Source organism: Emydura macquarii, unplaced genomic scaffold (genome assembly GCF_026122565.2).
Source record: "Emydura macquarii macquarii isolate MOO-44397 ecotype Brisbane River unplaced genomic scaffold, CSIRO-AGI_Emac_v2 contig_691, whole genome shotgun sequence".
NCBI classification, from domain to species: domain Eukaryota; kingdom Metazoa; phylum Chordata; order Testudines; family Chelidae; genus Emydura; species Emydura macquarii.
This window is the reverse complement of record NW_027130828.1, coordinates 9,762,925-9,776,694: the sequence shown is the minus strand read 5'-3', so window position 1 is coordinate 9,776,694 and position 13,770 is coordinate 9,762,925. Positions and strand designations below refer to the sequence as shown.

Genomic DNA, 13,770 nt, shown 5'->3' with positions numbered 1-13,770 from the left:
TGAGAATTGGGTGGTGAACATGAGTAATTGAAAGGATTCCTTCCAGTGTGCAATTCTATCCATAAATCCGTTTCCTCTGCTCAGTGGAGGCTTGGTAACATCCAGGTATTCTAGCTCCATTGAAGTGTGGTGAATAAAACCTCAGCAGCTCAGTCTTCCTAATTCAGGTGCTCACAAAAAGCCACCAGACAATCCTGTTTGGCAAGAATGTTGCTCATTGGCTTTGTTTTCAGCGCAGAGGTTCCCAGCACCAGTAGATCACGCTTTAAGTGCTGGCACTTTGCATGACAGGTTAGGGGTCTATTACAGGAGTGGGTGGGTGAAGTTCTGTGACTTGAGTTGTGCAGAAGGTCAGACTAGATGATCATAATGGTCCCTTCTGACCTTATAGTCTGTGAGGTTCCCCTCACCTTGTGGACCCCACCTCAAGCTCAGTGTCTTGCATGTTCTCTGGTTTAAAGCAACATCATTACCTTAGTGCAGAGGTTTCCATCCGGGGGTACATGTACGCTGGGGTACTTCAGAGTATGGATCAGGGTGACCAGACCTGGCGGGAGGCAGGCGGCTGGGAGCAGAGACTAGGCAGGAGGCAGGTGGCTGCAGGTACAGACCCTCCCCTCCCCAGAGCAGCTGGGGAGTGGCGCTGTCTTGTGGGAGCTGGGGACCCCTCCTGCCCTGCATTTGGGGGTGGAGGGATTTGAGGCCTGGGGAGGAGGGGCCCAAACGCAGGTCCAGGAGACCCAGGGTATGCCACTGGAGCTGGAAAACCATGAAGGGGTACTTCATGTGAAACCTTGAGACCGTAGGGGTACAGTTTCTAAAAAAGGTTGTAAACCGCTGCCGTAGTGGGTGAGAACATGCTCAGTGGAATGGGAGGTAGGAAGCATTTGTGCCTGGATGTTGAACCCAGAGTTTAAGGCTGGTTACTGGACAGTAAGGTGAAGGTGATGAGATTGCTGGCTGGTACAGCAGAGGTCTTCATCTAGTGATCTTAGTTTGGTGTACCTGTTTTGAAGCCTGGGGAGCTCTGATTTAGACAAACATCTAGCAGAGTGTTCAGTTTCTGCTCTGACACTGGGATTCTTTTATGTAGTCTATTATTTATTATTTGTATTACAGAAATGCATAGGGACCAACCAAGAATAGGGTTCTATTGTGCTAATACACTAATAGGCAGCCCCTTCCCCAAAGGCCTTACGATTTAAATAGGCAAAACAGACGGTAAAAGAAAGGGATATAACACAGTTATAGTTATTACTTGGCTTCCATAGTTTTTCTAAACAAGACCATCCAGTAAAATGCCTCTTTTCCTCAAGATCACATATTAGAGTAGGGAAATTCGCGTGTTTGATATCTTGAGTTCATTGTAACTACTGCATCCTGTGTTAATGGCCCCAAGCAGAGGCTAGAGAAAAGGGCTATAGTCAGGCAGACAGCTTTCAGGTGTTGCAATCAGCAGGTGCCAGCTGGCTGCAGCATTTGTTTTAATAAACATGCAGGAGGGTAATTAATTTCTTCAAATCTGAGGAACTGTCCCAGATTGAGGTGTCATTAGAGGAGGTTTTGGAACAAATTGATAATTTAAGCAGTAATAAGTCGCCAGGACCAGTTGGTATTTACCCAAGAGTACTGAAGGAACTCAAATGTGAAATTGCAGAACTAGTAACTGTGGTTAATTTAAATCAGCTTCTGTACCAGATGACTGGAGGCTAGCTAATGTGACATCAATTTTTTACAAAGGCTCCAGAGGTGATCTTGGCAATTACATGCCAGTAAGCCTAACTTCAGTACCAAGCAAATTGGTTGAAACTATAGTAAAGAACAGAATTATCAGACACGTAGATGAACACGATTTGTTGGGGAAGAATCAACATGACTTTTGCAAAGGGAAATCATGCCTCACCAATCTACTAGAATTCTTTGAGGGGGTCAACAAGCATGTGGACATGGGTGATCCAGTGGATATAGTGTACTTAGATTTTCAGAAAGCCTTTGACAAGGTCCCTCACCAAAGGCTTTTAAGCAAAGTAAGCTTTTTAAGATAAGCGGGAAGGTCCTCTTCTGGATCAATAACTGGTTAAAAGATAGGAAACAATGGGTAGGAATAAAAGGTCAGTTTTTAGAATGGAGCGAGGTAAATAGTGGTGTCCCCCAGGGGTCTGTACTGGGACCAGAACTGTTCAACATATTCATAAATAATCTGGAAAAAGAGGTAAAGAGTGAGGTGGCAAAATTTGCAGATGATACAAAATTACTCAAGATAGTTAAGTCCAAAGCAGATTGTGAAGTGTTACAAAGGGATCTCATAAAACAGGGTGACAGGGCAACAAAATGGCAGATGAAATTCAATGTTGATAAATGCAAAGTAATGCACATTGGAAAACATAATCCCAACTATACATATAAATGATGGGGGTCTAAATTAGCTGTTACCACTAAAGAAAGAGATCTTGGAATCATTGTGGATAATTCTCTGAAAACATCCCCTCGTGCAGCGGCAGTCAAAAAAGCTAACAATGTTTGGAATCATTAGGAAAGGGATAGATAATAAGACAGAAAATATCATATTGCCTCTTTATAAATCTATGGTATGCCCACATCTTGAATACTGTGTGCAGATCTGGTCTCCCCATCTCAAAAAAGATATATTGGAATTGGAAAAGGTACAGAAAAGGGCAACAAAAATGATATGGGGTATGGAACAGCTTCTATAGGAGGAGAAATTAATAAGAATGGGACTTTTCAGCTTGGAAAAGAGATGACTGAGGGGGAATATGATAGAGGTCTATAAAATCATGACTGGTGTGGAGAAAGGAAATAAGGAAGTGATATTTATTCCTTCTGATACAAGAACGAGGGGTCACCAAATGGAATTAATAGGCAGCAGGTTTTAAATGAACAAAAGGAAGCATTTCTTCACACAAAGCAGTCAACCTGTGGAACTCCTTGCCAGAGGATGTTGTGAAGGCCAAGACTATAATAGGGTTAAAAAAAGAATTAGATAAGTTCATGGAGGATAGATTCATCAATGGCTATTAGCCAGATGAGCAGGGATGCAAAACCAGGCTCTGAAGTGTCCCTAGCCTCTGCCAAAAGCTTAGAACGAGCGGTGGGATGGGTCTCTTGACGATTACCTGTTCTTTTCATTCCCTCAGAAGCACCTGGCATTGGCCACTGTCAGAAGACCGGATACTGGGCTAGATGGACCATTGGTCTGACCCAGTATGGCCGTTCATATGTTCATGTGTTTGTATTCTATGAGGGAGAGCTTCAGTCCACCAGGCTTGAAAATCTTTTAAGAGGCCTCTCTGGATCCCAAGTCTAGCTGTCAGGAAAATACTGTTGTCTCAAGGTAGCTTTTGGAGTACACTCTTTCCAAAGTGCAGCCGAGGACCCAGCTGGCTGAGCAGAACCAGAAGAAGAATGTAGCAGGCTAGGTGGGCAAATCCTCCGTTTGGGTGGCCTTTGTATGGACTTGGAGGTTGGAGGGCTGGTGTTTTGTCTTCCGTCTTAGATTGAATGCCAGTCAGTTTTGTTCCGATCAGCAGCTGTTCTGTAGTATGGTCAGTTACAGTAAGAAGGGAGGCAGTGTTGTCAGTTGTTACAGCAAAGGCCTGGATGTCAAGAGAATAGGATTCTGTTCCCTGTTCTGCCATTGGCTCTCTGTGTTGTTTTGGTTAAGTGCCTTTACCTCTCTGGGCCCCTATCCTCATCTGAAAAACAGGGATAATGATATTTAGCACTTTGCAAAGATTGGTTTGAGAGTCTCAGATGAAAGTAGTTACATTAAGTACAAAGTATTCTGCAAATGTCACTTGTTCAGACTGTGTCTGTGGTTGCTCCAGGAGGCTTGACGAGGCTTTCCCTCGCGTGCCCCTGAGTTCACTGCTTTGAAATGGTTGTTTATTCCTCCTTCATCCTTTTTAATGATATGCCATGTGATCAAGAGGCAGCTAAGACTTGGTTACATAACTTGTTGCTAAGGTTTCTTTTTGGCAGCTCTACCCTGATATCTGTTTGCATGCTGACTTTCAGGAACGCACGATTTTCCTGTTAAGCGGCCAATTCCCAAACCAGCTAACATTTTTCCCCCCACCGCTGTTTTAAAATTCTAAATGGGTTTGAGGAATGTTATTCCTCATTAAAGTGAAGGATTGATACCTAAACAACAGAGTGTGCAGGTGTTTAGCAGATTTCCACTTCAGAGGGTTCTGGTTTAATACACCTCAATCCTGATCTCCAGCACACCAGCTGAAACATTCCCGGGGTCCCACAAAGTATTGCCAGTGCATCTAAGTCCTGATTTACAGCATCTCCTCCTATTCTACTCTAGTCCTGCGGCTCCCTATAGTTCTGCCAGAGCAAACAGAGAAAATTATTCTCAGTCCAGCCCCAGATTGCTTGCTAAGTCCTGCATTAATCAGGACATAATTCTCCTTTCCTCTTTCATGCCTGTCCTACTAATAAAATACCATGGAAATAAGGGAGGGACCATTGTTTTCTTCGGCAAAAGGTGACATCTGAGAGAAGATTGAACAAGAGAAGGCTCCAAAGATGTGTCTGTTATGCCAAAGGAGAATGTGTCCCAAGATTGTCTTTAAGCCTCATTGTCTCTGCAAGATCCCACATTGCAGGCCCATCAGTCTGGCTATGAGGACTGCATGGGACTCCTTTCAGAGCATGTCATTATTCCTTGATCAATCAGCAGAGGTTGTTGCTGAGTGGTACAAAATTCTTCCCACCTTCTTGAGACTAAGCATGCTGAGTCCAGAGCTCTACGCCTGCCAGCCCAGGACTTAAACCTGGCAGCGCTGTGTATTCAGTCAATAATGCCAGTTTTATTGGTCACAAAATTGCTTCCTGGCGGCTGCTGTTAGATATGCTTTGCTAGCCTAGATGCAGATGGCAGCACATTATCAAACTGGCTGTGTCCAACGTGTGTGGCCTGTGCTTCTTTGATATAATATGTGGTGAACTTATTCTCTTACCTGGCAATCATGTTTGATAAGGGGTTACTTGTCAAAGTTGTTGCCTGTGGTCAGAGGCTAGTGCCTTTCAGAACAAGGGTGAATAGTGATTTCTCATTGCATTTGAAATATTATTTCAGCTGAGTGAGAATCATAAAATGTAAGAGAGGGAAAAGGTCCATTAGTCTGTCGTTTGCCAGAGAAGGATGTCATACCCAGAAAGCCAAAGTAATGGATGTTAGTGATGCTGTCAGACCAATTTTAGGCTGCAAGTTGAGGTTCTGCAAAAATAAACAGATTTTGAGAAGTTAGGCTAGACCCTCAGGTTTAGTAAAATCTAATCTTTAAAAATGACACTAAAACTAACCTAAATAGCCAGTGAAAACAAGCTTGGTTTCTTTTTTGTTTGGATTTAAATGTTCCTTTGCAGTGTTTGCAACCTTAATGTTGCAGCTATGAGAGATGAAAAGTGAAAGTGACTAGAGACTGCTGATTTGAGAGAAATATATTAGTCGGGTGACATTGTCCAGGCTGAGTTCAGAGTGCAAATTAAAGAAATACCATCAATTACGGAAAGTACATATAGAATTTTAATATTTTGTTCTAGTAATCTAAAGTGCCAACAACCGAGAAAATGCAGTTTTTATAATGTGCTTTCAGACTTGACAGAATAATTGATAGCTGTCATTTAATATGCATTTTTAAGAGGCAAAACCTATTTCTCTTGAGCCATTTTATACCAGTCCCTGATGCCTGAGTATCCTCCTTTCTAGCCAGCAGATGGAGACGGGAATTTGAGGCGGTGCCAATCTATGCATAATCTTCAGTTAATTCTTCCAAAGCAATAATTAACACTAAAACTCATTAACTATAGTCAATTTGGAACCAAAACATAAACAAACCTGGCAAACAACAACTCAGGTGGAAGACTGGGTTAGTATGGAAAAGCTAATGAGAAACAGAGTTTTTGGATAAAAATGTTAAAAATTCACGTTGTATGCAGTGTTCTTCTAGCTGTTTTGGTCCCAGGATATTAGAGAGACAAGGTGGGTGAGGGTAATATCTTTTATTGGATCTCCTCTCTCTCACCAACAGAAGTTGGTCCAATAAAAGTTATGACCTCGCCCACCTTGTGTGTCTAACTTTCTCATTGGGTTTCTTTAATAGTTGTGATGCTTGGGACACTTCTGAAGCAGTACACTTTATTTTTACAGGAGGGCTTCACTCCTGATTGTCCCTTTCTATGTTCTTCTACCAAAAGTAGTTGATCTCTTTAAGAATGTGATATTTAAATAAATGAAGGTATGTTGTCAAGGAGTGGTCACGTGTGCATTGTAGGAAAAGTGTGTTCCTGGCATCATGTGTATCTTTATCACAGTAATTACTAGTGTGTTTATTTTGATGCAAAAATCACTTTTTTCCTTCAAAAAAAATCTCATGAACTTGAATGTGCCTAAAGTGTTACTTATAGGGTTTTTTAAATCTTCCATAAAGAGTCAATTATTTGAACCTCCAGTTATGTTACTTACTGCTCATGTCTTTTCAGTGATGTTCAACTGATAGCCTTACATTTTTGTAATAAGTTCTCTTGAATCACAAAAGCTTGCACTGTAACGTGAGAGGTTAAAATATCATAGTTTATCCTGTTTCCCCATCAAGTTCGAGCTATCATCATCTAAGAATCTTGCCCATTTTTGTACTTTGACTTATTTCCCCAACTCTTATTAAAAGGCAGATCGGGAGCGGCGCAGAGAAATTTCCTTACTAGATGACATTTCATCGCAATGTCCGATCGTTTGGGGCAAATAACCAAGGGAAAGGATGGGAAAAGCAAGTATTCGACTCTCAGCCTGTTTGATAAGTATAAAGGAAAGTCAATAGAAGCTACCAGAACTACAGGTAAGGAATGCCAGAGACCAATTAGTCAAGGTTTCCCTTGCAGAGTATGTCTTTACTGCAATGTTAACTCATTTGATTGGCACTTGGATGTGAGCACCCACACTACAAAGCCACACTTGAGTTACTATGTCCTCACTGGTGTTACACTCACCTGTTTACGTTGCTAGGACTTCTGGGGACACATCCCAAGGTTCTTTGCTGCAGTAAGCTGCTGCACTCTGACTGTGGCATGTAAGATACAGGAGGCAATTGTTCTGCTCTACTCAGTGCTGGTGAGGCCTTAGCTGGAGTATTTTGTCTAGTTTTGTGTATCATACTTTAAAAAAGATGTGGACAAATTGGGGAGAGTCCAGAGGAGAGCAACAAACATGATAGAAGGTGTAGAAAACCTGACTTATGAGGAAAGGTTAAAAAATCTGGGTGTTTTAGTCTTGAGTAAAGAAGACTGAAGGGGACCTGATGGTAATTTCCACATGTGTTAAGGGCTGTTATAAAGAGGACAGCGATCAATTGCTCTCCATGTCCCCTGAAGGTAGGACAAGAAGTAATTGGCTTAATCTTCAACCATGGAGATTTAAGTTAGGTATTAGGAAAAACTTTCTAACTGTAAGGATGGTTAAGTACTGGAATAGATTACCAAGAGAAGTGGTGGAATCTTCGTCATTGGAGTTTTTTAAGAACAGGTTAAACAAATACCTGTCAAGGATGGTCTAGGTATACTTAATTCTGCCTCAGCACAGAGGGCTGGACTAGATGAACTCTCGAGGTCCCTTCCAGCTCTATATTTCTATGATTCTTTCCCAATGAGTTGTGCGAGAACTTGTCTGTTCTTTGGGCATATGAGGGAACGGTGGGAAGGCATTGGAGGACTATGAACACTCAAGTGGTTTAGCATGTGTCCTCACTGCAAACTGAACAGGTTACCAGCTCAATTAAAAGCCTCATTCAGGTTTTAGCCTATGTCCCAGGACAAGCTAGTTAGCCTGGGTGTAAAGAAAACTAAACTTTAACCAGAGGTTTTTGTTTGTGGATTGGAGCTGGGTTAGGAGCACAGGTGAACTCTCCAATGAAAACATACCAGAAGTGGGGATACTGATGTCAGAAAACTGAAACAAATGGGCTGGGTTTATTCTGAAGTCTGTGTGTGGGCTGGAAGGGTAGACAGAAGGAAGATTATCTCAACCTGGTAAACTAGGTCTAGTGGTTAGAGCGGAGGAGACTTGGATCCAGGACTACTGGATTCTCTTTCTAATGCTACTGATTTGTGGCCTTGGAAAAGCCACTCAGTTTCTCTGTGCCTTTACCTAGCTGTAAAATGGAGATGATAATTCTAGTTACCTACCCGATATAGGGGATGAGACTTAATTTACTGTTTGGAAAGCACTGTGAGATCTGACACAGACAGGTTCATTCCGAGCAAGGTTAACTGAGCCCTTCTTCCTGTTGGAGAAGATAAACTTAAAGTTTTACCTGGTTTTCTAGGTGAGGCTTTGGGCAGTGACTTTAAATAAAAACCCAAGGCCTTGTTTGATCTGCATGGTTACTAACAATCCAGGACACTTTCCATAAGAGGATGGTTTTTGCCTCTGTCCTTGGCCAAAATCTCCCTTTTTCTCACCGTTATGTTTGGGCTACATGCCAGCTGATTGCCAGTCAATCACAGCATTACAGTGGTTCTTTTGGGAGAGAGATTCTGTATAAATATGAAGTACGAATATTATAGAAGTGCAAATTAGCATTGCTGTTGCAGTGTGATTCTGCAGTTAGGGTGAGATTCTGCCACCCTACGCTCATTAAGGAGTACCTTACTCCTTATTTGTCCCATTGTTTTCAATGGGGCTATTTGAGGGGTAAGGCACTAACTGAGGTAAATGAGGGTGGCAGAATCTAGCCCTTCATGACTTGCTGTCCCTCTCATCAGTTATTCCTAGACATGGCTTGCAGAGTCTTGGGAAAGTTGCTGCTGCCCGGCGCATGCCACCTCCTGCAAACTTGCCAAGCTTGAAGTCTGAGAACAAAGGAAACGACCCCAACATCATTATCGTACCCAAGGACGGTACAGGATGGGCAAACAAGCAGGATCAACCAGACCAAAAGAGGTAAGTGGAGCATTTCTCACACTAAGCCCTCTCAAGCAAGAAACCGAAATTGTACTTTGTCATGCTGAGCATTCTCTTTGGGCTTCACTAGTGACCCTTGCCCAGGCAGGATTGGTTACCGTATAGATTTAAGAAGACTGTGGGAATACAAGATCCAGTCTCTCTTGCCATTCCTCTCAGCAGGAAGCACTCTACTCTCTGAGTCAGTACTGAGCCAGTGCCCGAGCTTGGTATGAGGGGCCACCATATTGCTAGAATTGATCATTTGTCTCTTTTACGCCACCTAATCTCAGTTGCTCTGTTGTCCTTTCCCAGTTCCAGTGCGACGGCTGCACAGCCGCAGGAGTCGCTGCCGCAGCAGGGTTTGCAGAAATCTGTCTCCAATTTGCAGAAGCCGACACAGTCAATCAGTCAAGAGGTAGGTGCAAGTGGTGCTGATGACAGCTACCCAATTTCCCCCATGCCCATGCAGCCTAAAGATTTAATGATCATACTTCAGAGAGCAGCTCTCATCTAATCAATTCTGTTAACAATACAGATCTATAGGAAGAGTCTAGCTGAAACCTAGGGGAAATGGCTGAAATGCAAGGAGCTTGATTTGCATTTGTAAGCCACTTTATTCTGGTTCTCATTTAAAGGTAGGTAAGTGACAGCAGACCCAGTTCCTACTTCTAGCCAAAAGTTTCACTTGATAAGAAGAGATCTGGTTGTACATGACAAACAATGAGTGACAGGGCCTGAAAAATCCACTGGCAAGTGAGACGTTTCCGCAATGAACATAGGGACCTAACCCATCTCTTGCTGCAGAATATAAGCTTTTACTCTAGCTAAAAGTTGTAAGCCTGTGAGATTTTTGGAAAATCAGGGCAGGAGAAAGGAGTTTGTTTGTATATGAGAGAGTGAAAATCTACCATGCATAAGATACGGTGTGAAAAAGGCTGCAAGATGAGTGGAAGAATGTGGGGGAAAAGTGTCAGAGAAGGGAGACTGTTAGATTGAAGAGAGCAAGAGGAACAGGCAGAGGAAATAGACAGGGAAGCCTGTGAAAGTATCCAAAGCAGGAGATGTCAGGGTTGGAGTGAGCAAGAGGAGGAGGATTTTAACTGCAACATTTTTGGATGGACTGGAGTTGGGGAGTTGCAGAGAGGAGCAGGTGGTGGTCTCAGCTGGAGGGTTGGGGCACTAATAGGATCTAGTAACTTCTGAATGATCTCAGAGATCTGACCACGATAGCATCGTCTTGCTTTACTTTCACCCAGAAGTTGAGGAACTCACGTGGGTCTCTTGGTCTTTCTTTTTACAGAGTACAAATTCAGTGCCAGGTGGACCAAAGTCATGGGCACAGCTGAATGGAAAGCCAGCAGGACAAGAAGGTGGTGAGTATGATTATGAATAATGGTGTGACGTATATGCACACTATTTTAACACACAGGATGAGGTCTCTTCTGTGATGCACTCCCATTCTAAAGGCTCGTCTACACATAGGTAAACTTGCACCAGTATAATTACAGTGAGGTCCTTACACTGATGTAGACACTGTACTGGTTCAGAATTGGGTTGACTTATTTTAAGTCACACCGTGGTAAGGCACAGAGGAAGTTGCAATGGTGCAAGCCCTGCTTTGCTCCAGCACAGCATGTCAGGATTAATGGCACTGGTGTAACTTCATTGATACGTTACAGTGGTGCAAATGTCTATGATCTAGCTACGACTGAGCTCGGACAAATACAAGATGTGGTTTAACCACTCTCTTGAAAAATGATGAAAGGACATTTGCCATAGGGAGCAGCAAAAAGGAGGCTTTAGAAAAGAAGGAAGTATTTGAAGGACAAGATGGGAAATATTTGGCACACAGGTAGGCGGTTTCCTAAGCAAAGAGGTGGCATGAAAGTGGTACAAAGCATAGACTGGGAGGAGATGAGGAACGTTTTAGGAGGAAGGATGTGAAGGAGTTTAGGGCACAAGGGAGAGCAGAGATACCGTTTCATACACAAATAGTGTGAGGAGATAGACTTAATGAAGGTGGTCAGAGGGGAGGGGCTAGTGATAGCATTCAAGGAGGTGGCTGTTCATACAGACTTCTGGTCAAGTTCAGCCTTGGCATAAGCAGGTGCAGTTCATTGAAGTCAGTGTGGTTGCACCTGCTGACATCAGTGTTCAGGTCCCTTATATTAAGCTGCTCTGACTGTCTGTGCTGCTAATGGCTTCTGCTTGACTGAGGATCCTGAAACCAAGATAACATTTTGAGCAGAAAATGAATTCCTTAAATGAGGATCTCAGTCTGAGTGGGAATACATCTGTTTTTATACTGAATGTGGGTTCTAATTGCCATGAATATTGGGATTTAAGGCTCAGAAAGAATAGCAAAAGGCCAGTGGCACTGAGCTTTTAACAGACCAGCAGCCACTGGCTCATCAAATGAAATTGCAGAGCGTGTCGAAAGAACGAAACAGATTTGGAATGCAAAAATGGATGTAACAAGCTTATGAAAGTCTCAAAGCTCAGACATCAAAGCAGAGGCTTACATTTGCCTGAAGTGACTACCAGCACAAATAACGTATTTAACCTCTATATTTTTTAAATTGCTGCTTTCTCTCAGATTGTTGCCATATGGACCCTATCTAGGATAGGTTTTAAATCTCTGGGCCAAATTAGCATCTCCTAGGGAACTGTGGTCAAACATTGCCTTCTAAGAAAGTGCTAATATGCTTTGAGAACTCTGTGTAAATCAGGCTATTGTTAAGATACAGTACTTAAACCCAAGGAAAGATCTATGTGCAGGGCTAAGAAGAGCTTAATTAGAGGAAATTGAATCAGAGAAACACAGAAATCATGCTGAAGAGACTTATCAGGTCATCTTGTCCCCTGCACCTATTCTGCAACTGCTTTGAGAAATTGCATTTACACTCAAGTTAAAGCTGCAGTTTCCAGTATTAACAACAAGGATTGAGATCTTTGCCCGTTTGCTCACTTATTTTAGTTCTAGTGTACCTTCCTTTAAGATGTCATTTTTGTTGAAACATTTTGGGAAGGGGAGAATTTTGTAAATCTGCTGTAGTGTAATATGGTCTGTTATGAATTGGGTGTGAGTGCTGAACCTGTCTGTATTTCCTGTCCAAAGGACCCTTCAGGGAAGGATGTTTACACTGCATTGCACTTATCCCAGTGCAGTGGGATAAGGGAATTAGGCTCCATGTTGCTGCTACCAGCGCACAAATAATCATTCTGTTATGCAGCATTATCTTTATGGGGAAAACTTGCTTCCTCCACCCTTGCCGAGTCATAATGTAAATCTGTCCTGAAAGATGCTAGTCAACTTTAGCTGTTCGTGCTGTTAAAATGAGCTTGCAGAATTTTCATTTCCAGTTCAGTGTGACTGAATATATTGCGCAAAAATAATCAGGAGCTGTGGAACTTTAATTAGTTTTGTTGAACACAGGAATTTAAATGAAACCCACACATTAACAGTAGCTAGGTACATCAGTATGGACACGTTGTCATGTTAGTGACATGCCTGGCTAACTGGGGCTAACTTGTTAGCAAACACTGAGGCAGACAGTAATTTGTGTTTGAATGTGCTAGAAACTGAGATTTTCATGAGAAAAGTTTTTGTGCTGTGGTTCCAAGATGATCACAAGCAAGGCAGGGCTATTGCAGGACGGAGCAGCCTTGTCCTATCTGAGTTGTGCTCTTGTTTCTTTGACAGGTTCAAGGGCCTCAAGCCGACTGTTATCCTTCTCTCCCGAGGAATTTCCGACGCTGAAAGCAGCTGGCGAGCAGGACAAGGTTGGCAAAGAAAAGGGCGTCTTAGATCTGTCGTATGGGCCAGGACCAAGCCTCCGCCCCCAGAGTAAGTAAATGGCAGCATATCCCTTTCCTGCTAGCCAGAACCCTCTAGATCATTTTTTAAAAATGGAGAAAGAGCCATCAGGCTGGTTTGCAGTAATTTCAGATCTTCCCTTCCGATGTTGTCTGTCACTCCTTCTGTGAGCCTCCATGGCCTGTTTGGCTCAGCAAATGGCTACAGAATCTTGTGGCTGAATTGGCTATCTGAGTACTGCAGGATGGGCAGCTAAATGTTTACTGTCATCTGCATAATAATTACTTAAAAATTGTTCTTTGCATGAGGGAAGAAGGTTATGTTCTGCAGTAGGATGCAAATGTTTGGTTGTATCAGTTTTATTCTCTAATGAACATTTGTCCATAGTGGAAACTATCACTTAACTGTTACTTTTGATAGGAAAATACCCATTATTGGGATAGCAGAGATGATGTAGGTCAGTATTTGGGCTCATTGATGGCTAAATGTGTGTGCATGTATGAGCTTACAGAGCTACTGCTGCAGCAATTCCGTAGTGACAATTGATGCTCTCTTTATGAAAGGAAATTTCTATACATTTTCCATTGTTCCTGGATTCGTTCCTTCTCTCCTTTCACTTTAATTATAAAGCCATCAGGTTATTCTGGGCCTGGAAACTCTCTGTTTGGTGACCTTCTACATGTGCCCCACGCACTCACATGTATTATTTCATTTTCAGATGTCACAAGTTGGAGGGAGGGCGGTGGGAGGAACATTACCTCTGCCACATCTCTGACCGCCTCCCCTACTGAGCCGGGCAGCAAGACTTCTAGCACAGGAGATGGAGCCCCCTCCTCAGCGAGTACCAACGATCCTAAGGAGCCCTCTCTCCGCCCGGCTCAGCCTATCCGTAAAGGGGCTTCACAGTTCATGGGAAATGCGTACCACCCACCTACATACCATGACATGCTACCTGCTTTTGTAAGTCCCTCCACTCCCACAAGCT

The 13,770-nt window shown here is 42.9% G+C and overlaps 1 protein-coding gene across 7 annotated transcripts in view; it reads left to right on the top strand.

The window, feature by feature from the left end:
* Nucleotides 1-13,770, top strand: part of PRRC2B (proline rich coiled-coil 2B) — a 67,733-nt gene that overhangs the window by 13,781 nt on the left and 40,182 nt on the right. For 6 of the 7 annotated variants that reach the window (XR_010918600.1, XM_067541928.1, XM_067541925.1 and 3 more), the window contains exons 2-7: nucleotides 6,699-6,866; nucleotides 8,788-8,965; nucleotides 9,281-9,383; nucleotides 10,269-10,341; nucleotides 12,672-12,815; nucleotides 13,504-13,745. Coding sequence is in view for 6 of the 7 variants with exons in the window: in XM_067541928.1 (XP_067398029.1) it covers nucleotides 6,752-6,866; nucleotides 8,788-8,965; nucleotides 9,281-9,383; nucleotides 10,269-10,341; nucleotides 12,672-12,815; nucleotides 13,504-13,745 (855 nt within the window). In the remaining variant the exon portion in view is untranslated. The remainder of the gene's footprint in view (nucleotides 1-6,698; nucleotides 6,867-8,787; nucleotides 8,966-9,280; nucleotides 9,384-10,268; nucleotides 10,342-12,671; nucleotides 12,816-13,503; nucleotides 13,746-13,770) is intronic. The other variant, XM_067541924.1, reaches the window with a different exon arrangement.